The sequence below is a fragment of the Mirounga angustirostris genome, unplaced genomic scaffold, assembly GCF_029215605.1.
Source record: "Mirounga angustirostris isolate CCGP_5_RB_7025 unplaced genomic scaffold, mMirAng1.0.hap1 SCAF_13, whole genome shotgun sequence".
In the NCBI taxonomy this organism is placed as follows: domain Eukaryota; kingdom Metazoa; phylum Chordata; class Mammalia; order Carnivora; family Phocidae; genus Mirounga; species Mirounga angustirostris.
Genome location: NW_026991721.1, coordinates 5,345,599 through 5,370,168, shown reverse-complemented (window position 1 = coordinate 5,370,168; position 24,570 = coordinate 5,345,599). Strand labels below are relative to the sequence as shown.

The 24,570-nt window shown below is 58.5% G+C and overlaps 2 protein-coding genes across 3 annotated transcripts; both read right to left on the bottom strand.

Moving 5' to 3' along the window:
* Positions 1-4,482: 4,482 nt before the first annotated feature.
* Positions 4,483-6,279, bottom strand: POLD4 (DNA polymerase delta 4, accessory subunit). 2 transcript variants are annotated; one of them, XM_045893186.3, is made up of 4 exons: positions 5,960-6,279; positions 5,618-5,707; positions 5,342-5,498; positions 4,483-4,984 (listed from the first exon to the last, which is right to left on the bottom strand). In XM_045893186.3, exons 1-4 carry the CDS (start codon positions 6,054-6,056, stop codon positions 4,960-4,962), a joined length of 369 nt encoding a protein of 122 aa, XP_045749142.1. In that variant the 5' UTR covers positions 6,057-6,279; the 3' UTR covers positions 4,483-4,959. The 2 variants fall into 2 exon arrangements, with proteins under 2 accessions (XP_045749142.1, XP_045749144.1); XM_045893188.3 differs by having other exon boundaries at positions 5,342-5,453; positions 5,960-6,272.
* A 4,446-nt stretch (positions 6,280-10,725) lies between these two features.
* Positions 10,726-23,949, bottom strand: CLCF1 (cardiotrophin like cytokine factor 1). Its single transcript, XM_045893185.3, has 3 exons — positions 23,417-23,949; positions 16,970-17,136; positions 10,726-15,117 (listed from the first exon to the last, which is right to left on the bottom strand). The coding sequence occupies exons 1-3, from the start codon at positions 23,430-23,432 to the stop codon at positions 14,623-14,625; spliced, it is 678 nt and encodes a 225-aa protein (XP_045749141.1). The 5' UTR covers positions 23,433-23,949; the 3' UTR covers positions 10,726-14,622.
* Between the last annotated feature and the right edge of the window lie 621 nt (positions 23,950-24,570).

Below are 24,570 nucleotides of genomic sequence, written 5' to 3'. Positions count from 1 at the left end.
TCAAGCCAGCCAGAGGCCACACATGGCACGTTCTTCCCAGAGGGTCCATTTTACTTGGTAAGTAAGTTCATCCATTTTTTTTTTTAAGATTTTATTTATTCATTTGAGACACAGAGATACAGAGAGAGAGAGAGAGAAAGCATGAGCAGGGAGAGAGGCAGAGGGAGAGGGAGAAGCAGGCTCCTTGCTGAGCCAGGAGCCCGATGCGGGGCTCGATCCCAGGACCCTGGGATCATGACCTGAGCCGAAGGCAGACGCTTAACGACTGAGCTACCCAGGTGCCCCTAAGTTCATCCTTTTTTTTTTTTTTAAGATTTTATTTATTTATTTGAGACAGAGAGAATGAGAGACAGCATGAGAGGGAGGAGGGTCAGAGGGAGAAGCAGACTCCCTGCTGAGCAGGGAGCCCGATGCGGGACTCGATCCAGGGACTCCAGGATCATGACCTGAGCCGAAGGCAGTTGCTTAACCAACTGAACCACCCAGGCGCCCAAGTTCATCCATTTTTAATGTAACGGCAACTACTCGAGCATATCATGGAATAGAATACAAAACTGGCTGGAGATTTTGCGGATAAAAGATACAAGTAGTAAGAATATTCAGAGTGGAGGTGTCTTGGGCCCACCTCCTGCTGCACTGGGGGGCTCTGCATTCATTCTGCAGCAGAAGGGTCTGAGGAGCAGGGGTGTGGTGAGGCACTGAAGTCAGACAGAGGGAACCACTGCAGTAGGAGGGGGCTGTCCTGGGCTCAGGGTCCCCACAGTGAGGGTCTCTTTAACACACATGCTCTCTCCTTCCCGAGGACTCAGTGTCGCTACCACTCCTAGTTGCCCCGACGACGTGGCCTCTGTATCACATTGCTTTTTTTTAACTTTCCACACGGGTAGATCTTCTCTGTTCAGCAGCACCCCAAGCTGGAGCGCAGGTGCAGGAGCGGGGTGATGCAATGAGGAAGGTAGCCCTGCGTGTGAGTCCAGCCTGGTGTTTCCTGATTGAGCAAGTCTCAGCCTCAGGTGCCTTATCTGTGAGCCGTGGCTAATACTTACCTAATGACAGTGTTCTGAGTCACTCCAGTCAACCACATAAGGAATGTGCAGCATTCAGCCCAGCAGATGGCACGGAGGGCACTTGGTAAACGTCAGACTCCTCCCTGCTGCATGAGGCTCTCAGCAAACATCAGATTCTCGAATGTTCCCACCGATACCATACCTTCCCACCTGCATCTACTCCCACATCCTTGGCCTCCCTTCCTGTCGAGCTGGATGCTCCTGCCTGAGGCCACCCTCTCCCTGGGTCCTGGCCCTTGTCACTTTCACAAAAGCCTCACTCATAAGACCACCACCTCTGTCCCCTCTTGGCTCACTTTCATACTATACATGCTCTAGTGTCACTCTATCTAAAACAAAAGACAAGGGGTGCCTGGGTGGCTCAGTCGGTGAAGCATATGCCTTTGGCTCAGGTCATGATCTTGGAGTCCTGGGATCAAGCCCCGAGTCCAGCTCCCTGCTCAGCGGGGAGTCTGCTTCTTGCTCTGCCGCTCACCCCACTTGTGCTCTCTCTCTCTCAAGTAAATAAATAAAATCTTTTTAAAAAGTACATTTAAAACAAAAGACAAAACGACACATCAGAACCCCTCCCTTGAGGGGTGCCTTGGTGGCTCAGTTAAGGGACCAACTCTTGATTTCACTTCAGGTCTTGATCTTCATGATCTCATGGGTCTTGAGATCAAGCCCCGCAACAGGGTTCTGAGCTCAGCGAGGAGTCTACTTGAAGATTCTCGCCCTCTGCCCCTCCCCCACTGGCACTCATGCTCTCTCTCTCAAATAAATAAATCCTAAAAAAAAAACCCCAAACCCTCCTTTGATCCCACGTCCCTCTGGTCACCACCATTCCTCTGCTCCCTTTACAGTAAAAGTCCCTGAAAGAGTTGGCATGCTCCTGGTCTCCACTTCCACTGCCATTCACTCTGAGCCCACTCCAGGCACACTCTTACCCTGGCACTCATGGAAACTTCTTGTCCCCAGTGACCTCTGCATTGCCAAGTCCAGCATGCTGCCCTGGGGCTTCACTTTACGAGCCTCTCCAAAGCATCTGGGACTCTGAAATGCCTTCCGTCCGGGCCTCCCAGGCCCACGCCTCCAGATTTTCCTCCAGCCTGCCACCCCCAGTCTCCTTCCTCGCCTCTAAGCATAGAAGGTGCAGGCCTGTCCTTGGACCACTTCTGTCTCCATCTGTACTCGCACAGGTAACCTCATCCACATTCAGGGCTTTAAAGATTATTTATTTATTTATTTATTTATTTATTTATTTATTTATTTATTTGACAGAGAGAGAGGCAGCGAGAGAGGGAACACAAGCAGGGGGAGTGGGAGAGGGAGAAGCAGGCTTCCCGCGGAGCAGGGAGCCCGACGCGGGGCTCGATCCCAGGACCCTGGGATCACGACCTGAGCCGAAGGCAGACGCTTAACGACTGAGCCACCCAGGCGCCCCCACATTCAGGGCTTTAAATGCCATCTAAAAAACGCCCACATTTACAGCTCAAATTCAGAGCTTCCCAGAACTCCAGACTTGCGTATCCACCACCTACTCCCCAGCTCTGCTTGGGTGTCAAGCGCGAACTCCTGATTCCCCGGCCCTCCCCACCCCTCTCAAGTGTTTCCCGTCTTAGTCGTGGGAACTCTGGCTTTCCAGCTGTTCGGGCCAGAGCCTTTGGAGTTCTTCTTGGCTCCTCTCTCTCTGACCCACAGCCAGCTGATCTCCCCACCCTGGTCCAAATCACCATTACCTCTCTCAAGGCTGACCCCAGAAAGCCTCCTGAGCACGGTGTTGCTGCCTCTTCTTCCACCAACTCCACAGTCTATTCTCCACCAACAGCCAGAGTGGGGTTTTCAACACATAAGCTTGATTATGTCATTTATTGGCTTAAAACCCACCAGTGTCTTCCTGTCTCGCTCAGATTAAAATCCAGATTCCTTATCTCAGCCTGAAAGGCCCTGTGGGAGCGACCTGCTACCTCTCTGGCCTCATTTCCCACCATACTCCTCTCGCGCCCTCTGCCCTGGCTGCGCTGGCCTCCATGCTGTTCCTGGACCAGGGTGCACACACTCCTGTCTTGGGAAGTGTGCTTGCTGTTCCTTCTATCCAGAGCACCCCCGTAGGTGCAAGGCCCATTCCTATACTTCGTTCAGGTCTCCGCTGAGATGCCACCCTGTCAGAGAGCCTCCATGGTCAACCTCAGCACTCCTGGCATTCTTTGACCTCTAACCCTAACTTTGCCTACCACAGACCACCGCGTGGCATTATATTTACCTGTATGTCTTCTTTGATCTCCTCACCACTAACAACACCCAACTAACAACACTCTAGAGCCCGGCGTACAGCAGGTGCTCAGCAGATGAGCAGGTGCCTGGGTGTAGACAGGAAGAGCCTGTGCACATGGCCTCTCATCACCACATACCTGCTGGTGCTGCTGAGCAGTGCCACACAGCTCTTCTGGGCTTCAGGCCCCCTCACTATAAAATCTACCTTGACAGCCCTTTAGCAATTTTAGAGATGATTCATTTGAAGTGTTGAGGCACGGGCAGGGCCCAGGACAGTGGGGGTTGAAGAGGCTACTTGGCTGCTCTGTAGGCCTGTCCTCAAGGAGTTAGTAGTGCTGTCTCTGTCTGCCCAGGATGGAGGGCTGGTACAGCCAGTGAAGGTAAACACAGTGCAAGGAACACTGACCCCATTCTCCATGTCATACCATCCCGGGGTCCCCTAAGCATTGTTTCTGCTCCACCCAGTTCCCCACCAAAGCGCATCAGATGATGGCCATCCCTGAGCAGGACCTGCAGGTTGAAAGCCTCCTCAACCCTGCTTTGGATCCAGGTGGCCTCAATGTGGGAAGCAGAGGTGCTTGCCAGGAATCCGTAGGTCTGGACTTTATGGGGCGTGGGCCCTATGGATCCTCCTCCGACAAAGACCCATTTTGTAAGCTTGGGTGGGTGAGAGAAGGCTGATGCCAGGCTAGGTGGCAGGTCAGGTAAGTTTTTCTCTGGCTGGTCTCTGAAGGTGGCTAAAGAGTAGTTTCCCGTGGCGCCTGGGTGGCTCCGTCGTTAAGCATCTGCCTTCAGCTCAGGTCATGATCCCAGGGTCCTGGGATCAAGCCCCGCATCGGGCTCCCTGCTCTGCAGGAAGCCTGCTTCTCCTTCTCCCACTCCCCCTGCTTGTGTTCTCTCTCTCTCTCTCTCTCTCTGTGCATCTCTGTCAAATAAACAAAATCTTAAAAAAAAAAAAGAGTAGTTTCCCTTTACACCACCAGGGGGCGCCAGAGGCTGATCAGCTCTAATGAGGACTTGTCCCACAGTCTATAGACGTGTCTAGTCCCAGGTCTAGGGTTGGGCGGCAGAGGGAAGGCGTAGTGCTGGTTCTCTCCCACCTATCAACTTGCTGGTGGCTGCCAGCCCACGCAGGGCCACATTAAAGGACTGGAGGTCAGGCTTCCAGACTCATTGTTCTTTATTGATAAGCATTAGTGAACCTCTTGCCAGTTTTGCCCTCAGATTCCCAGCCTTAAGTGGGGAGTGCATCTTTGCCTCGTAGATGGATATCTGCCTGAGTCTGACCATGTCAAGGCTGTGCCTATTTGCCACACTATTCCCAGGACCACAGTGTTTGTGGTCAGGGAGGCGTGTAGCAGGCATCTGAAAGGTCATGGCCAGGTCCTTGTCCTCAGAGACCATTCTCCACGTAGGAAGTGCAAGCTTCAGCTGTGTTGGCTCTCAGAGGGGGCTCCAGAAGCCTGCTGGTTAGATGGAGGGCTGAGCCTCAGAGACCTCCAGATTCAGCCTCTTTTCTCTATGAGGCTCTTTTCCTGCCAAAAGTTCTTCACAGCAGAACTGAGCCAAGGGGGCAGCAACCAGCTCTCACTTGTGTCTTGAGGTTCTGGGATAGCGGGCAGGAGGTCTTAGGTGCGCCTCAAAGGGGATAGAGATGCCAGAGGCTGTGCGAGGGGAGGGGACAGGGAGGGAGAAACCCGAATCAGTTAAGTCCTTGATCTGAGTTCACCAGCCCCAATTCTTGGCCATGGTCTATAGTCCTTGGCCAACCCCTCTGTACTAAGTAGATAGTCCCCTGGGCCCTGGGTGCACCCTTCCCCCACCATTAGCTCAGCGATAAGGATTATTAAAGCCATCTTCTGCCTTCCCGAGCCAGGCACCTCAGAGAATCCTCTTGCCTGTTCAGCAAGGCCCCAAGCCCGTATCCGTGTCCTCTTCGGGTCAGGGCAGCCCCCACCCCGGGGGCCAGCAGGCTGGCGGTGCCTGGCTCCCCTGAGAACCCTCCCTGGCCTGTCTCTGACCTGCGCTGGAAGCGGGGATCGCCAGGGTGGGTCTGTAGCACCTGACGCACTTCTGGGGGAGGCTCCAAGCCCATCTGTTCCGCCCGATACCAGCGCTGCAGCCGTGTGATCCCTGCGGGGTGGGAAGGAGACGCGGGCACCTCGTGGGGGGCGCGGGCTAGAGAATGCGCGTGGAGGGGTGTGTCAGGACCTCCACGCCCCCTAGTCTCGGGAGACCGTGCCCAAGAGGGTCAGGCAGGGCCTTGGGTTGCTTCAGGGGCCTGAGAGGGTTCTCACCTGTGCAGGGCCCATACTGCCAGGCGAGATCAAACTGCCTCAGCAGCTCCAGCTCTGCTTCATCCACGCTCAGCGGCTGGGGCTCTTCCCCTGCAATGACATGCTGCTCCTCAGGCCTGCCCAGGCCTGTGCCCTGCAAGGCCAGTCCCCTGCCCATCGCCTCACAGCTGCCCCACTGCTCCCCGGCCCTCGCCACCCCTTTGCCTCTGCCGGCCACTGCCAGGCCTGGAGTAGGAAGTAAAGGACATACTTCACTTCCCCTTCCATTGCCCACGTCCGCCCACGTCCTCTCATGCCCCTCAGCGGTGTCCACTACTCCCGCCCCCCCCCCACGTAAGAGACCTAGCTCTGGTGCCAGCTCCCCCTTGCTGTGCCCAGCGGGGCCCTCCCTCCTCTTCACTACAGGGTAGGAGTCAGTGATGAGCCGCTTCCGGCCCATGGCGGCCACCCAGGCAGGCAGAGAAGGAGGCGACTGCGGGGAAGGAGAGAGACAGGCCAGCGGGCACGAGAGAGACAGCTGCTGAGGGAGAGAGAGAGAAGAGGGCTGGGGCCAGAGAGCGAGCCTGGGGCTAGCGACGGGCAGACAGGGTGACCCAGACAAGCGGAGAGGAAGTCCGCTGGTTCCAGGGAATGACGCCTGTCCCCCACCCCCACAAGCGCACAAACATCAAAGACCTAGACCAATGGTTGGCCGCCTCTGCAGGGCGGGGCCCGGCTCCAGCCAATGGCAGGCGGCGACGGCAGAGGGGGCGGGACAGCTGCTGCAGCTGTGTTCTGGGGGAGAAGGGGTGAGGCTGGGGTGGGGGACCTGTCAAGATGCCCCAGACTGCACCACCTCCTCCTGCCCCGCTCCTCCCCATTGGTCTGCCGTGGGTCTCAGGGGACTTATAGAGCGTTATCCTCAGGCTCTCACTTCCCGTTTTCCCTTCCTAGGCAAATGTTCTTTTCAGCCTCAGTAATCCCCGTGGCGGGTTGGTAACTCCCCAGAGTCCAGCTGGAGCCTCCACTCCCACCCCTTGTCCCGCAGAGCCTTGTGGGGGCAGGTCTGGAGGTCTGAAGAGCGTTTGGGCTAATCCAATCCCCTTCCCTGCTCCCACCCCACCCCCACCGGCCCCAGGAGACCTGGCTGGAGAAGCCCATGGGTTCCAAAGCTCCTTTCTCACAGTCTGTGCCCAAAGACCCTGCCCGCTCTTCGTCCAGGCAAGCGTTGGCCTTGTCGACTCTCCGGGGGTCCCGTAGCCTGCACATGCCTACCCTACTAGTCAGGAAGATTCCACAGTGAGCAGGAGACCAGAGTGTTTGTATCCCCAGGTCTTTAGCAGTAAAATCTGCCCTGTCTCACTAATGTGACAGTATGAGCAGAAAATACCAATGATAAACTAAACTCTTACATGGCACGGTGTGCCAAGTACTGTTCTCAGCGCTTTCCTACATATTCACTCAACTAAACTAGATGTAAAATGCTGCCTTTTTTTTTTTTTAAGTAATCTCTACCCCCAACGTGGGGCTTGAGCTCATGACCCCAAGATCAAGAGTCACACGCCCCACGGACTGAGCCAGCCAGGCGCCCCATAAAATGGTTTTTCAAAGTAGGAAGTGCTGATTGTCACAGGCATTGTGGGGCCCCAGTTAAACCACAGTCCCTCTGTGCCCTCCCCACCCAGGAGCTCAGAGGCTAGTGGGGTAGGAAGATAGGATACACAAGTTGTCAGTGCAAGGATAAAATTCCTAACAAACAGGAAAGGGGAGAAGGGTGGGTCAGAGAGGAGTTGGACCACAGGGTTGGCTCAGCACTGGAAGACCTCCTGGAGGAGGCGGGCTGCTGTAAACAGTGTCTCTCAATTCTCCACCCATGACCTTTGTCCCTTGGGCTCCTGTCATCGCTGAGTCACCCCTTCACCCGCCTCCCCCTCACCAACTTCCTGGCAGCAGGCAAAAGTGCTGGTCAGTGGGAGTCTGGGAATCAGCACAGGGGCCAGCCCAGCTCTAAGTGCCCTTTAGAGATCCCATCCAGCTCTTCCAGGAGAGCAGGGGCCTGCCCAGACACTTCTGCCTCCCCTTCTCCCACTGCTCCGGGGCCTCAGTGCTCTGTGTTAGGAGTAAGGTGGGCATAAGAGAGGAAATGCTCTGGACAGGAGACCACCAAAGGGGAGGAATGAGAGCAGCTGTGTCTTCAGGGGCCTCCTCCTGCCTGGCTCTCCCCATGCACTTCCTTGAGGAGGGCTGAGTGGGAGTCAGAGCTCTTGAATGCACTGCACAGAGCTGGAGGGCCCTTCCCTGCTTTATTTTCTGGGCTGGGCCTGGCCTAATCCCCCATCTGCCTCGTGGACTAAGTGGGGCCCACACTGAGGGAGACGGGGGCCCTGCTGCATTGGGAAGGAAAACAGGGAGGCCCTCTCCACATGCCTGAGAAGGGCTGAGGTGTGGGGTCCAGTCAGGCCCTCTGCACTCTACAGAGGGATGGTGCCCAGGCTCTGTGGGACTGACCACTCTCTCCCCAGAGGGCGATCCCAGAGGTGTGTGGCACCTCACTCCTGAGCCCACAGAGCCTTGAGGGAGTAGGAAGCCATGGGTGGGGCAGACCCCTCCTCATTCCTGGTCCTTCCCACCCCTGAAAGCTGATAGCCGTGGGGCCCTGCCACCGCCCAGGGAGCGTGAAATGGGGTGTGCCTCTGGGCGGCCACAGTGGCTCCTACCGCCGCCCGGGCGCATTCCCTCTCTCTTCTGGCACCCGGACCTGCTCTGTGGGCACTGTCTGGGCCATCCCTGCCGGCTGCCCCCAGCTCTGCCTGGCCCAGGCCCTGCTAGCCTCTCCCACCTAGCCTGGAAGATGTCTCCCTTGGCCTTCAGCGTCCCCCCAGCCCCAAGAAAGAATCCGGGCGGTCAGCTCAAGGGCAAGTGGCCTAGGACCGGTTTTCTGGCCTAGAGTCGAGAGAACTGTCCACAGGCAGCATTGCCCTTCTGTCCTAGTCAGACAGTAGTGGGACTGAGCTCCCTGACTCAAAGGAGTTGGCACCCAGGAGCTTTGGAACCATCCCTGTCTAATTGGTATCCTTCCCCAACTTGGTGTCTGGATCCCTGAGGTGTGCTGGCCACTAGAACCTTGGCCTGCCATCCTCAGGTCTTTTCCTTCTTCACTCCTCTAACCCTGTCTGCCCCTCTCACCTTTCTTCCTGGAACCCCTGTCCCGACTCAGACAGCCTCCTGTCCTATCCCCAAAACTGCTATGGTGGGGCCTATCACAAGTCAGGCGTCAGGCTGGAGGGCCAGGTCAGAGGTCTGAGTTGGGAGCTAAGTTCTCCCTCCTTCAGGGAATTTCCTGAGACCCAGGAGCCTGTTTCTATGTCAGCTCTGACCCCCAGAGGCTGGTGATGGGACTAGCAGGAGTGACCTTTGCACTTTGCAGGAGTGACCTTTGCACTTTGCAGGAGTGACCTCGGCTTGGGAACACCCAAGGGCCTTGCTCTAGGCCAAGGCCAAAGTCTTGGGAGAACCCGAGAGAAAAGAGAGCAAAGAACTGGAACAGGAGCCCAGCACCTTCCTGAGGGCTGAGGCCCACTGCCTACTCCTCCAAAGGAAAGGGGGATTAGGCCTGGCTTAGCTCAGACAATGTGGCAGGGTGGGGGGCCTCAGCACTGCGCAGGCGCCCTGGGAGCCCCTTCCCCCTCCCCCTGCTCACAATGGGGCTTCTGGAGAGAGCCAGCTAGAGCTAGGAAGGTGGGGGCAGGTAGAGGGAAGGAAGCAGCTGCCTGGGGCCCAGCAGGCTGTGGGGCGTAGCCTGCTCTCCTTCCTGCTCTCCTTCCTTCTCCTCAGCAACCCCCTTCCTCAGGCCCTCAGGCCCTGCCACCCACCCTGAGCTGGAGATTCTGGGCAGCCAGATTCATATCCCCAGCCCCCACATATTCACACGTCCTGGGCCCCATTCTCCACCCTGTGGGCCAAAATTCTTTCAGGCGGCCCCTCCTAGTCCATCATGATCCTCCCAGACACCCCACCTCTCCCTGCTCCAGGGTCTCCGGCCTAGTGGGCTTAAGGGGCAGGAGGCTGACAGAAGGCAAAAGTTCTCCTGCGTCTGGGTTTTTCTGCCACTGGCTGTCTCTTCTGCTTTGTCCCAACCACCCCGTCCAAAGCTCCCATCACCTTCCCTTTCACCTTGGCCAGCCTGGCCCTGGAGAAATTCTGGGGACATTTGAAAAGGGATCCTTCTGGCCATTTCTCACCTTGGCCACCAGGTGTCAGACTTTGTCTAGCTGGGAGGAAGGTCCTAGTTAGTTTCCACCTCATCCGCCAGGCCTTAGAGATGGGGGCAAGTTGGGGAGGGGCCTGGAGGTGACCTCTGAACTCGGGAGGCCAAAAGACCCTGAAGGTTGGGAGAAAGAAAGGGCTGGAACTCTGGTCCTACAGTTCACAGCTACTCCCTCGTTGTCCCCACCCCCACCTCACTGACAAGGGCTTTGTCTACTGCTGGGAATCGGGGAGCCAGGCTGAGTCAGGGAGCTCAAGAACTACAGGGACAAAGGCAGAGACAGTTGTGGCTCCAGAGAAGAAGGGGGAGCTGAGAGGCAGCAATCCATCAGAGCACTCAGCCAATGGCCTAGATCACTGGCCCTCACCCTGCAGGTTAAGGGGAACAAGGGCTTTCCTTTTGGCCCTTCCCCATTTGGGGTGGCCGTGGCAAGTGGGTGAATGTGTGCACGTGTCTGTAAGATGAGTGCTTGAATGAGTCTTTTCACACACTGAGAGGGCCCCAAGTCCTCGGGTGCTGGGCCAGTCTCTGCAAAAGCAGGCAGCTGGCCAGGTATCACTACCCTTTAGCCACCCTCCCCCTCTCCTGTACCCGCTCCTACCCCTGCCAGTGACGTTGCCTCTCCCAAGTGACAGCTCTCCATCCTCTGCACATCCTTTCACACGCAGGTGCGTTTCTGGATACTCAAGATGATGCTGAGATTTCTAATCCACTCCATGCCATCTGGATGGGGATGATGGAGGAAGAGAGCCTACTCTCACTACCCCCTCCCCGCTCCCCACTCCTACTCTCCCCAGCCTCCCTGGAACAGAAGGACTTCTAGAGATGTCCTCTCCTCTGTGGCACTGCAGGGCCCCAGGCATTCCAGGTTCTTAAGCTGACCTCTGCATCCCTGGGCCCCTGACTCTCAGGCCATACTTAAAAGGTGGGACCTGGGATAACCACCACTAACTCATCACCCCTCCTGGAGCTGCCGTGGGTGGAGAACCAATAACAAACAAATTCAGAGAAAAGCCTGATGACTTGTCCTTTACCAAGAGCTACCTACCTCTTGGTCCACAGCTCCAAAACCCAAAGGGGGGACTCACACCCCGACACCATCAGTAGGGAGCTATTTGGGGGAGAGTTCAAGAACTCTGAAATGCCCTTTCTGGCTCGGTTCTCCTCTGTGTCTACCTCTCCCACCTTGCTGCTGGGGGTGCCCCCTCTGCATCTTCCACGGGAGCCACCTCCAGCACTTGCCCACCCTTCCCGGTCACTCTCCTCCCTTTCCCTCTGCTACCTGCCCTGTGTTCAAATGGTGTTCAAAAGCACCATTCCTAACCCTCTGGAGTCTCAACCAACCCTCAATTCTCTGCCATTCCTGCTTTATCAGTCCTTGGGCCATGGGAAGCACCCTGTCTTCTCTCTGTCCTCGCCTCTGGCCATCTGTGGCTTGATGGAGAATGTCACAGCCCATGACAGAGATGCGTGTGCTGATGTCACCTGGCTCCACGAGGCTGCCCAGCAACGATTTTGATTCCCTTCCTCTGCTTGTCCCTGATTCCATTCCCTAAGGCTCTCTACATTCTTCTCCAGCTGCCACCCCTCCCACAGCAATTTCGTCTTTAGATCTCTCTGTTTGAAACAACAGCAAACCAGCCAACCCATACATCAGTGCTCCTGCTACCCATCTAGGTATTCCTTTTGCCACCAAAGCCCGGGAGAATACACTTACCCCTTCTTCTTTCTCACCACCTCCTTTAATCTCACAATTTGGCGTCTGCCTCCCAACTGCTCTTGCAAAGGTCACCTGTGACTTCCTGATTTCTCAGTGGGTTTCCCCCCGAATTCTTCCCCCAGGGCTTCTGGGGCCTCTGACACTGTTGATCGGTGGCCTCCCAAAAACTCACTTCTCTTAACTTCTCACACACTATTGCTTGACACTCTTTAAATCAGCTTACGTTAAATTCGCAAGTACTTTACTTCGGTGCAGGCATTGTGCTAAAATGCTGTAGGGATGCAAAGACGAATAAATTATGGAACGTGCCCTCGAGATGCTATCCGCTTAAAAGGGAGACAGACGCACTGAACTGACCCTTGTCCTGCCCTCGCCCAAACCCTACCTGGAGAGGCCATGCAGCGGCACCTGCTGTGTGTTGGGCACTGGAAGGACGGCGGTGGTGGCAGACACCATTGCCTTCCCGTGAGGCTTACAGATCAGCACCCCCAGCGGAGGGATGCCAGCCTGCCTTCCCTGTCTCCCGGGGATTTCATCCGGGTCTTTCCGCAGCTAATCAAATTCTGCCTTGGAGTTTAGCATTTGGGGCAAGGGATCCCTTTTCTACGTGGTTTGGTTCAACACGCTAATTGAACACCTTCTTTGGGCTTGCGCCTGACCTGGGATAGAGAGATGGGGAAAACTCAAAGTCGGCCCCCAAGAAGCTCGCAGTACAGGAGTGTGGGACATGCCTTCCTTCTCCCGGTATTCTGTATAGCCCCTTGCTTGGTGCCTTACACCTGACAGGCTGCTACTCATTTTGCCCCAGCGTGGAGACAGCCCAGATGCCCTCTCCTTCCTATCTTGTTAGACAGGAAGCAGGCCTACAGGATATCTAGCCAGAGCCAGGGCAGATGTCCCTGCCCAAAGAGCCTGGACCCCTCTATGGGGCATGTCCCCTCCAACTTGGGCCAGGTGACTGTGGGACAGTCAGCAGAACCCGGCTCGACCATAAGCAAGTCCAGTAGCTCTTGCACCTACACTCACGCACCCGGCGGTAGTTTCTACCGACGGTAGTTTCTACCGACGGTCTTCTCTCCCCAGATGGATCACAGGCTCCGTCAGGGCAGGAGCCAAGTTAGGTCTCAGACTTCTCTTGGATTTCCTACTCCAGTTAGCGTAATGATGGGCAGGTCTTTAAAGTATTTGTAGATTGCTTGACAGGACCATCATTTGTTACTTCCTTTGCTTAGGGCACCATCTCCTGGTAAAATACCTGTGTTAGCTGGGAGCAGTCAGCCCAACTTACTCCGCGGTCTTCGCTAAAGTGTCCCGGCAGGCCGATCTGTCCCACGTCCCATGTCACCTGATTACTAATCCCTGCTGCTGTGGCCAGGCACCTCACCTTTATTGTTTCTCTCATCCTTCAAACAATCTTAGACGGCTGTTTCATCATCCCCATTTTACAGATGGGGAAAACGGAGAATAGAGAGTTTAAGTAACTTGCCCAAAGTCACTCTAGGAGGCTTCGAGGCTGGGCTTGGAGCTGAGATCATCCCTTGAATAGCATCTACCCCATTCGCTTGCAGACCAATCTGAGTTTTTCTCTTTCCCCCTAACCTGCTGACTTACCCTGGAAAGAAAGGAGTAGAGCCACAGCTGAGACTTGCGACTTGGCCGCAGTCAGTCACGCTCCCCAGGAGAGGAAGGGTATTGAGGTGAAGGTCACAGCTGGGGGCCCCAGTGGGCTGCCACGGGGGTGGGAGGACTGGCGAAGCTGAGGGCTGACTGTGCATGGCTGACCGGAGGGACAGGTGGATGGCTTAGGGAGACAGACCTACGAGACCCTTAAAATAATCTTGAGAGGTGAGGCGGGCTGAGCAAAGGCTGGGAGGGGGCAGGCAAGATGGTGGAAGGACTAAAGGAACACGCCATGGGTGGAGGAACAGAGTGTGCTGCGTGCACACCCTCCCTGTGGACAGGGCAGAGCCTCTTCCCCAAGTTCTTTGCCTCTCCGAGCTACCCCTTGGACTGGCAGGCTCCGAGCCCGTGGGGGCGCGGGAGCCCAGGAGGAGAAGGGCCAGGAGGAGGAGCAAGGCCCAGCAAAGAGATGAAGTCCTGGGGCAAGCATTTTATTTGTTAATACAAGAATAGAAATTCTGCAATAAATATCATCTAATAAATAACATCTCCAAATAAATAAATATTAATACAACAAACTTAGAGTCATGAGTGGGTGAGGCTGGGGGGCAGGGCCTGGGGGGGCTGCCCCCCGCAATGCTACTGCAATGTAAACTTTCAGGGAACCCCGTGGCTGTGGCTACTGTTGCCCTCCCCAGCCTGGGCAACCCACAGCCAGCCTGGAAACGGGGTGGGGAGGAGGCACCGTGATGCCGGCGACAAGATGCAAGGCAAGGTCCTTTTGGCTGCCATCCTGTACCACCGACTGCCTTGGTGACCCCTGGGTCCGGTCTGTGCCTGGCCCTATGCTTTCAGTACCACCTCCAATGCAGACCCTTCCTCTTCCACTTTTAAATCCCATTTTTTCCTGTTTGGACTTGCCACTGTGTACGTTTCCTGAATCGGATGTACTGAGTTATTTGGGGACAGGGGAACAACACCCATCGAAGAAGAGTGGGGCAGCCGAAGGGCTTCACCCCAGAAAGGCACATGCTGTGGTGGCCACCCTCCCTGCCCTACAGGCACGCTTCCCGGGAGTGCCACTGGAGGGGCAGTGGGGTGCTGGCCAGTGCTGGGCAGGACGCAGGAAGCTGGGAGAGCCTTTGCACCAACTTGAGCCCCTTGGGGCTCCCGTGAGCATTCCTTCCTGTGGCGATGGGACAGGGCCTATTGCACCTCTTCCCCAGACCTGCACGACTTTGGGAAGCAGGGAGGGGACAGGCCTTATTGCATCACACCCTCTTTCAAGTCCGGAGAGGGCCAGAGGCTCATGGCTTCTGTCTCCTGGCTCAACGAGTGTTGGCATACAGGTTTCTCCCTCCCCGAGCGGGCGCAGGGTTTGAAGGAGCAGGGGAGTGGGGAGGTGGCGAAGGTCAGAGGTCAGAAGCCGCGGGCCTCCAGGTGCAGGGTGACTGCAGCCGCGGGAGGCTGCATCTTCTTCTTGAGCCGGTTGAAGTCCTTGGCTGAGCGCCACAGCCAGGTCTGCAGCTCCTTCAGCAGCCAGAAGTCGTCCATCTTCTGGAGGAAGTCGCTGTGGGCAGGGCCAGGGGCCCAGGTGGGCTCAGTGCCGGGCAGAGGCTGGGGCAGAGGGTAGCCCAGAGCCGCCATGACCCCTGCGATGCTGCCCAGCAGGCCCTGGAGGCTGGTGCAGAAGTGGGCCAGGCTGCGGCGCAGCTCAGCCGTGGCCGCCTGGCGGTTGAGGCCTCGCAGGTAGCACAGCAGGTGGCTGTAGGCCTCATAGTTCTGGGTCAGGCGCAGTTTGTCGTTGAGGCTTCGCCACACGTCCAGGTTGACGGTGGCCCTGGGCAGGGTCTCTGCCCCCAGCCGAGGTGGGTTGAAGTCAGGCTCGTTGAAAGGGGGGCCCAGGTAGTTCAGCTGTGAAAAGGAGAGGGCGATGGGGAAGGAGGAGGGCCGAGTAGCCAGCGGTCACCAGGAGATACCTGCCCCCAGAGCTGCTATGTCCTGTGTCCCCTGACACTGGCCCCGTCTCCACACTAGGCCCCTCTCTGTTCCAGGGCCTCCCCCAAGTTTCTCTGGGGGTGTCATCTGCATGGAGGTGACAGCTGAGGCAGTGGGGGTGACGAACTCCCCTATGGAGAGGTGTGGAAAGAGAAAAACTCGCAGGAGATACTCAGAGAGGACGTGCTGATTGGCTGTGTGTGCAAGCCTTGGGAGTGGGCCCGCCGCGGGGCAGGGCAGAGAGGAAGAGGAGCCAGGAGGAGCCAGGAGGCCAGGCTGCAGAGGTGGAAGGTGGACCAGAAGAGTGCAGAGCCAAGGAGAGGAGTTCGGAAGGCAGCAGTACTGGAGCATGGCTGCAAAACAGATCGAGGAGAGTGAGCCTTAGGAAATTCCGCTGGGTTTGGCAAGAAGGAGCTGCCTGAGGACCTTGGAGAGGACCGCTTCAGTGGCCCGGAGGCCAGACTGCAGGGGGTTAAGGAGTGAGCGGGTGGAGAGGAAGCGGAGGCAGAGGGTGTAGACCTCTCCTTCGAGAAATCTGGCAGGGAAAGCCAGGAGAGAAAAAGGGTCGGGAGCTGGAGGGGGTAGCAGAGTCAAGCAAAGGTTTTTGGCCAGGGAGGGAAAGGCGGGTGGAAAGGCAGAGGGGCCCGTGGGAATCAGAGCTCCATTTGCCTCCCGATGCCTCCATGCCTGGTCCCACGGGCGGAAGGGCAGGGGACAGACAGTGCTCCCGAAGCACTAAGTGCCCCAAGGAAGGGCTCATAGGAGCAGGGCTGCAGAAGGAAGAAACTGAGGCAGTCTCAAGAGTTGGGCTGGAGGAAGGGTATAGGAGGCAGTCTAGGGAAGAGGACAGAGCTTGGCCAACCCTCAAGGGAGGGGCCTGGGGCCCAGGGAAAGGGCTGAGGGGGACGTTGCAGCCAGAGAGAAAGGGAGCAGAGAGGGGCGAGGCCTGGGATAGGCAAGGGCCCAGGGGGAGGTTCACACGCTGACAAGCACAGAGACAAACTAATTTCCTCGGTGTATCCTGGGGCTGGAGCCAGCTCCCCCGCCACCCTCCTCCCCTTTCTTTCCCTGGCTCCAGAGTAGGGTCTGGGATGTGGAAGAGGAACACGGGAAGAGGGGGCCGGTTCCCCATGGTCCTCGGCAACTCTGACCCTCTCTCCTTCCCTCCTGGGCTCTCAGAACACCTCTGGACTGCCCCCAAATCCTTATGGCACAACTTCCATCCACACCCTGAACCTCCTGCCACTACTGGCCTGGCTTCCCTGCAGCCCCCTTCCCCCAAGTCCCCCCTAGGAGGCCCAGCTAGGATGGGAGAGGCAGACAGAGGGGAGGCCCATGGGTCCAGAGCAGCAGGGCCCCAGGTCTGGGGCAGAGGCGAGCTGGAACACAGGCATGGGAGGTGGGGCCCCTCCATCCCCACCCAGCCCCGCCCATGCAAGAGACACCAGGACACGGTGTAAACAGAAGAGACTTCCCCAGCCCCCAGGGGGAGGCGGGCGGCTGGGCCGGCAGCCAGTGGGGCAATGGGCCAAGGTGGGTGCGGGTGCGAGGCCTGCCCACATGCCTGGTCCTGGGGCCACGGATGGGGAGGAGGGGGGCACCTAAGAGGGAAGGGCAGGAAATGGGCCAGACATGGGGACCATTTGGAACCAAAGGGCCCCCCTGGTCACCGGTGCTCACTGGGACGCCTCCACCATTCTGTCTCTCTTCCACCAATTGCTCATTCGTTGCCCAACTCCCAGACCTTTCAGCCGCCCTGGGTACTCACGTAGGTCCCAGCCAAGCTGCGGAGTTGGTGCTCCAGGTAGCGGGTGAGGTCGTAGGTTTTCTGGATGGAGGGGCCAGGCCCCGGGTCCCCTGTGCGATTCAGGGCTGGCACTGCAGGGAGGTGCCAGAGGACAGTACACAGGCAAGCTAGCATCCCCCACGAGTCCCCTGTGGACAGGAGGGGCAAGAAGCATGAGGGCGGGCGGGCCCAGTGGAGGACTCAGCTGGCAGCCCCTCAGGTGTCTGTCTCCACCTTGGGCTGGGGTGGGGGAGGAGGCGGGTGAGTGGGAGCTGCCAGATGGGAGGCAGGGGGGTGGAGGAAGGGAGTGTTCCTGGCCGGGGTGTGTGTGGATGGAGGTATGTATGTGTTTGAGGACCAGGACTTGGCCTCTGTGTGTGTATCTATGAGCACATATTGGAGAGTATATTAGTGTGTCAGCTGAGAGTCACCATTCGTATGCCGACACATAAAATGTGTGCATACGTGGAGGGACGGGGCCAGGCCTAGGGTCTGTGAATCAGTATTCCTGGGTTCAGCCTCCTCTCCCAGCCTCCCAGTCCCACTGGAGCCAAGGGGTGGGAAACAGCACATGTCCCCGCTGCCGGCTGAGAGCAGTCAGCCCTGGGAAGGGCCCGAGAGAGGCTGCCCCGAGACAAGTCCAAGCTGAGCCATAGGAGGCAAGGGGTAGGGTTAGATCCCCAGCGTCAGGCTGAAGGACACAGGGCTGGCTCCTGTCGTCAGTGGTGGGTACATTCTAGCATAGGATTCCTGGGTGTGGACTGACGCAGGGTGGAGGTTTGCCCCATTCCTATCTAGGAGGTTGGATGGGGAAAAGTTTGACCTGAATGAGTTTGTTGTTTAAGATGTATTTATTTATTTCAGAGAGAGAGAGAGCGTGCACGTGCGCGTGAGCAGGGGAGGGGCAGAGGGAGAGGGGAAGCAGACTCCCCTGCTGAGCGTGGAGCCTGACTGGGGGCTCCATCCCAGGACCCCAAGAGATCATGACCTGAGCCGAAATCAAGGGTCAGAGGCTTAACCAACTGAGCCACCAGGTGCCCCTTGAATGAGGTCCTTTGATCAGCCTGCAGTGAAGAGGGAGGGTGGGGGAAGTGAAAGGGAGGAGGAGAGGGAATATGATGTATTTGAAGCGTTTGGTTTGTCAGCCAACGGTGCTGGAGAGTTTGGACATCTTGAGATACCAGAGCCCAGGGTTCAGTTCTGTGAGGACAGACGTAGGCAGTTGGGAGACGTGATTTTCCCAGCTTTTAGGTGAGGTCCACGGTGAAGAGAACGAGGCCAGGATTCAGTGGGCATTGGGACTGGGTAAAGGCAATTAAGGTTGGGTTGGGGTAAGGCTATAATTGGCATTGGGCTAGGTTAGGTTTAAGGACTGGGTTACTTTTAAAGTTTCAGGTTAGTTTATTAGGATTTGGCTGATTGAGTGTGGTTGAGGTTTGAGTCCAGCTGGGGGATGTGGTTAGGTTTGGACAGGCACAGGGTTCGCTGGGGCCAAGGTCTGTGAATGTGTTGATTTAGATGTCAGCTGGGGTAACACATGGCACATCACAAAGAGAGGGCTGGTTTGGGTTTTAAGCTTGGGTAGGTGTGAGATCATGAGTCGTTTCTTCTACTTTCTCTTTTCCACTTTCAAAGTTTCATAATGACATATGTGATGGAAATGAGTTGGATATGCGTTTGACAATTTGACTACTTAGAGTTAGGGGAAGTTTGGAGTTAGTCGTAATGCTGAGTCAGGGTTTTAGAGAGGGTTTAAGACTCAAACTGTAGAGAATGTCTCTTACAAGGGTGTAGGGGTCAGGTAGGGACTTCTGCAGTGGCCCAGTCCATCAGTCTTGACTCTTTGAGATGCTTGGTTGGCAACTTTATTGATGGAGCATGGGAGTGGGCAGGGTGGGGGAGAGCACCAGTCTCAGAGACCCTGCCCCTGGGGATGAGGGGCTCTTGGTTTGAGAGCATGGGTGGGTGGGTGTGTGCGTGTGTAGACAGAGAGCAGCATCAGGCAGGTGACTGACCCCGTTGTCCTTGTCCCCATCTGCAGCCCGTGGCTTCCCTCCTGGTGCTCCTTTCCTTATTCTGCCTTTCCATGCCTAGCTCCTGCTGACTCTGTGTTCCTTTCTATTCACTGTTCCTCACATCCCAAGAGAATTCCAGGCCCTTCTCCTCTGCATGAAGCCTGGGGCTACCCTCAGCCTCGATATCTGGCAGAGTCACCTCCAAGATCCAAAGGGTACAATATGGGGTTAGTTTTGGAGGTTGGAGACATGCTGAGGTGGGCAGTGGCCCTTCCAGCCTTGAATTAGCAGCAATGCTGAGGGTCCCAGCTGAAACCCTGGGAGCTGGGCTCACCTCTTTCCCCCACCCTGCTTTGGGCAGCCCTTCTGGCCAGAGTTCTGAGACTGGGCCAATGGCATGGAGGGAGATGGGGGAGGGGCATGGGGTCAGGACCCCAACTCTGGGCCTTGTTTTCCCCTCCCCTTCTGGGCCCTGTGGGACATCCCTGGGGAGAACCGGCTCCCTACACAGGGACAAGAGGGGGAGAAGCCTTTGGATAAACAAGAGCTAAGTCATCTGGGCAGAAAAACGGCTCATGAAATTAACCAGACGGGGCCGGTGTTTCCAGGAATATTTCAGTTCTGAGGTAACTGTGTCACTGCAGGCTGGGGGGTGGGGGCAGGGGAAAGAGCAGAAGGATCGTACTGACCGACCCATAGAGAGAGCCAGAAAGAAGGAAGGAGTCTCAGGTATCTAGAGGGAGAAGAGGCTAGGAGAGGAGAAAGGGGACAGGGCTCTACTCTCTCTTTTTTTTTTTTTTTTAATGTTTTATTTATTTATTCATGAGAGTCAGAGAGAGAGAGAGAGGCAGAGGCAGAGGGAGAAGCAGGCTCCCCGCCTAGCAGGGAGCCCAATGGGGGACTCGATCCCAGGACCCCGGGATCATGACCTGAGTCGAAGGCAGACGCTTAACCATCTGAGCCACCCAGGCGCCCAGGGCTCTACTATCGATTACAACAGCTTCCACTCTGGGCAAGATGTCCCCACATCTCAGGCAGCAAACTGATAGCCATCTGGGGCAAAGAACACCTGTGGTTTAGTTGTAAGCAGTGGAACTCAGTGCAGCTTGCAGCCTGCCTGCATCCCTGGGAGGGAGAACTAGGTGGGCATCCTGGAGCCCTCTTCCATCCTTCTGGCCAGGCTCACGGTGTGCAGGTGGACGGGGCCACTGGGGGCTGTGTCCTGGGCCCCCTCCCCCAGTCCTGGCCCCTAGCCCAGCCCCCACCCCAGCTCTGCCTCTGGCTGCTGCCCACTGATTGTTTACATCCCGTCTTCCCTTGTGTTTATAAATCCGGCTGAGCACGTGAGGAGCTAATGAGTGCAGCTCACGTTTCCTGCTGGAGCCCCCCACCCCCCATCCTGGCCCCCGCCCGGGTGGCCCCTAATTCCATCCAGATCCCTGGGCCCTGGGAACCTAGGCCCCCCTCGTGAACACACACACACACACACACACTCAGCCCACGCAAGCGCATGGCCACCCTGACAGGGCAGCACAGGCAGGCATAGCCGTGTTCGCATGTCTTTAGCCAGCCGCCCCTTGATCCCTGACCTGTATCCTCCAGGCTGACCTCATTCAGTGAGGGTGGGGGCTCAGTGGGGCAGATGGGCCAGGGTGGCCAGGGTGGGCAGGACAAATCAGCCAGGAGACTCGGCACCTGGGACGGGTGCATAAGGGCTATCAGCCAAAAATGTAGGAGCCAGGGAGGCATCACAGAGCTCCAGAGGTGCTGAAAAATGTGGGAGCCAGCCGGAAAGGCTCCGCCCTCAGGCCAGCCCCGGACCAGCTTCCCCGGTGACCTTGGAGCGATCTGGTGAGGGGAGTTGGGAGAAGGAAGTGGTTTAGGGCTGGTGTGTCCACTGCAGTGGGAGATCCAGGCACTGAACTGTAGGAAATGGCCCTCGGGGGCTCCTCCTGACCTGCCTCCTCAGGGAAAGGCCCACAGAAGCAGCCCATCTTTCCTTGTCCTCTGGGCTGGCTGCCCTCCCCTCTGTCTCTTCTCCCTTCCCTCCTCTCCTTGGTTCCCTCTGCCCCAGGTCACTGAGAAGTGCTTAGTGAGTGAGTACACATAGGCCCAGAAGTCAGGAGCGCGAGCTTTGCCACCAACCCATCAGGTGACGGGGCTTGCGCGAGGGTCGCGCTATGCACACTGAAGTCCCTCTCAGCAGAACCGCGTCGGCCCCATCTCTGCTGTCATCTTCAGCAGCCCCCTCCCTGCCCTTCTCTTCCAGCCTAAATGACAGAAGAAACTGAGGCCCAGGGAAAGAAGCGGACAGGTGGGCGGGCCACCCTGCCTTGTGAAGTCAATATGGATACAGGAGTTGAGCTGTCAGAGTGAGAGGGTTCTGGATTGTGTTGCAAGAGGATCCCAGGTGTTCCCAAGGGGTGCAGGATGAAGCTGGGGGAGCTAAGCAGCCAGCTAAGAGCCAGGCATGGGGACCAAGAGAAGGAAATAGTCTGGGCAAGTGTAGGGGTGAGTTTGAAAGGGTGTTGTTATTCAGAGGTGTGGGAGGGGCTGGGAGGGAGCGGGCAGGAGCCCCGGTGTGAATAGGCAGGTGGGATTGGATTGTGGGGAGGAATGTGAAGTGTCACTAATAGAGTAGCTGGTGTGGCCAGGTGGTGTGCACAAGTGTGAACGGGGAGGAGTGCGGGGCTCTGTGGAGGGGAGAGGGAGCCATTACACCAGTCTGGAGGAGAGACTGGGGACGGGAGGGCTGCAAGGTGACTACTTGCTGCCATCTCCCTGGTGCCTGTTTTCTCCCCTGGTTGAGTGTGTGGCTCAGGGCAGTGAGGGTGGCAGAGCCAAACTGTGGGGGGAGGGGTGGGTTGCTGTCTGGTCTCTCCTAGGAATGTGTCCCGGTGTCCCTAGGGAGGGGCAGTGTGTGCTTAGAGCCGGAAACGGGGTCTGTGGGGGTTGTGAAAGCTGGGAGGTGTCAGCCCCTCAGGGTCAGGGTCAGGGTCAGAGAGTGTCTGACAGAGGTGTGTGTCCAGTGCCCTCACCCCCAGCCTCTGTCTCCAAGGCTGGGGACTTCCAGCTTCCCCTCCCTTCCCCTCCTGGCAGCTCCCTCCTACCCCCGCCAGGAGGGCCAGGCCGGGCGCTGGGGGAACCTGGGACGGGGTCCTCTGGGACTGGGGGGTCTGTGGGGGTGGGGGCTTCTGGAGCGCAGTGTGGAGCCACTGGGAAGGAAGGTGGGAAAGGCAGAGATGAGGGGACTCTGGAGAGGCCCGGGGGACCTGGGGTTTCCCCCGAGGGGCTCGGCCCGAGAACTTGGCGGCGGCGGCCGCTCGCGGGCCCTCCCCCTCGGCGGCGACCTCTCGCTCTCGGCCCCCTCCCCGCAGCGGCGGCGCCTTCCCCTTGTGTGGCCTCGGCGCCCCCGGCCCCGCCCCCGGCCCGCTCCCGCCCGGTCGCTCCCTTCCCGGCGGCGGGGGCGGGGGCGGGGTCCGGGGCGCCGGGCTCGGCCCGGCCGCTGCCCTTTCCCGCGCGTCAACTCCCTGCCCTGCCCGCCCGCCCTCCCGCGGGCCGCCGGAGTCGAGCGGCCGCTGCCGCCGCTCCCCGGCCGGTGACGGACTTTCTCCTGCCCGGTCCGGCCGGGCTGCGCCCGTCCCCCGCACGAATCACTCCCAGGCCACGGCGGGCCGGACCGGGGACTCGCCGCCGCCGCCGCCGCCCCGCCGCCCGGCCCCTACCTGCCGCCGGCTCCCCGGCCGCGGGCAGCATGGTGGGCTCCAGCCGCGCAGCGCGCAGCGAGGAAGCCGCGAGTCCCGCAGCCCGGCCCGGCCCGGCCCAGCCAGGCTCGGCTCTGCCCTCCGCCCTCCGCCCTCCGCCCTCCTCTCCTCTCGCCGCCCTCCTTCCCGCCCTCCCCTCCCGGCGGGCCGGGGAGGGAGCGCGGCGGGCCCGAGGTGTCGGCCTCCCCTCGCCTCCCGCCGGCCCGGCCTCGGGCTCCCCGCCCTTCTCCCCTCTTCCTCCCCGGCCCCCTCCTTCCCGCGCGCCGTGTCTCCCTCCCGCATCCCCGCTCCCCGCCTGGGACTCGCTCTCCCTGACTTTCGCGCGGGGCGCTTTCCGCCGGGATCCCCGGGACCCCGTCTCGCAGGGGCTCCAGGTTGCCGGCTGCCCTGGCCAGCGGGTCGCGCGGGCTCCCCGCCGCGCTCCCAGCCACCTCCTGGCCCGCCGGGCGGACTTCAGGAATGCCGCGTCCCCGCCCGGCCCCTCTCGAGGGCGCCCAGCCGTGCCTCCCCCGGCCCGAGCCCTGCTGGCGGGGTGGCTCCCGGCTCCCCAGCCCGGCCCCGGCTCGGGGCTCCCGGGGGAGGCACGGGAACCGGATCTCGCGGCTCCCGGGCGGGGGCGGGGGCCGGGGCCTCGGACGCCAAGCTCCTACCTGCTCGGAGGTCCATGGGGCTGGGGGCCGGGCCGGCCGGGCGCGGCTCCTCTCCCGGAGGCTGGCGGAGTGGGAGGGCGAGCCGCGGCTCCGGCGAAGCTTTAATAATCCCATCCGCCAGGCCCACTCGCAGGTTTTTTTCGCTCGGTTTCGGATTTTTTTTTTTTTTCGGTGTGGGACATTCTGCAAACTTTTTTTTTTTTTTTTCTGACGTGTAAAGCTGTAACCACAAATTGTAGCGGCCCTCCCCGGGGTGGGGGGAGGAGGGGGGAGGAGGGAAGGGAGGGCTTCTGGGGCTCCTATCCCTCCCACAACACCGAGGGGGGGTGAGGTGAGGCGAGGCTGCGGCGGTACCACCCTGGGCCTCCTGGGGGAGGGGGCGGGGAGGGCATCAGTCCGTCTGCAGACTCCCCGAGCGAGGGGAGGGAGCCGCCCGCTCCTTTTCTTCTCCGACGGCGTCGACCTGGGGTGCGGGGTCCCTGCGCTCGCCCTACCTCTGACTCCTCATCTCTAACCTTCCCTCCCCTCCCCCTCCCCCTGAGTAAATGCAATGACACATTCTCCCAAATGCCAGCGAGCTGGCTTCGTAGCAAGTGATGGTGTTTTTCCTGCTGCCCTTTGTCTGGGCTGACCGCCCCCCTTGCCTATTGTCCCGCCGCCTGTGCCATTTCCAAAAGCTGGGGCTAAGTGAGGCGCTGGGGCAGGTGACTAACTGGCTCACAATGCCCCCTGGGGTGGGGGAGACAGAGGGCACCACAGGCCCACTGCCCAGCTCTAAGGAAAGTAGAGGGCACTTGGCTGAGGGTTTTCCCCTCAGGTTCACAAGGTTCTTCATTCTTCCCAGTGGCCGGGAGACTGCACATGGGTGGGGGAATTGTACTTCATTAATCAGCACGAGGCACCGGACCAGTTTCAACACCAGAGGCTGCGTGGGTGACTCAGCGGGAATGCTCCCATTCAAGGCGATGGACAGACCAAGAGTCCCCATTTGTGAAATGCTTCCCCCTAAAGACTTTTGGTCTTCTCTCGCCTTTGGGGTGTGGGGTTGTTGGTGTTTTCCAGTGGTGGGGTACGGGGTGGGGGATGGCTGCGGAGTCTCTCCCTCCTTCCTTCCCTCAGGCCTGGGTGGGGACTTGCTAGGCAGGATACCTGGG

Bases quoted from the DNA above. Each gene is read 5' to 3' on its own strand.
- POLD4 (XM_045893186.3), bottom strand. From the start codon at position 6,056: ATGGGCCGGAAGCGGCTCATCACTGACTCCTACCCTGTAGTGAAGAGG. The intron at 5,708-5,959 runs GTCTCTTACGTG...ATGTCATTGCAG, and splicing joins GGAGCTGGCACCAGAGCTAG to GGGAAGAGCCCCAGCCGCTG. The intron at 4,985-5,341 runs GTCAGAGACAGG...CCCCTCGCACAG, and splicing joins GATCCCCGCTTCCAGCGCAG to CCTCTGGCATCTCTATCCCC.
- CLCF1 (XM_045893185.3), bottom strand. The intron at 15,118-16,969 runs GTGAGTACCCAG...TCCTTTTCACAG, and splicing joins GCAGCTTGGCTGGGACCTAC to CTGAACTACCTGGGCCCCCC.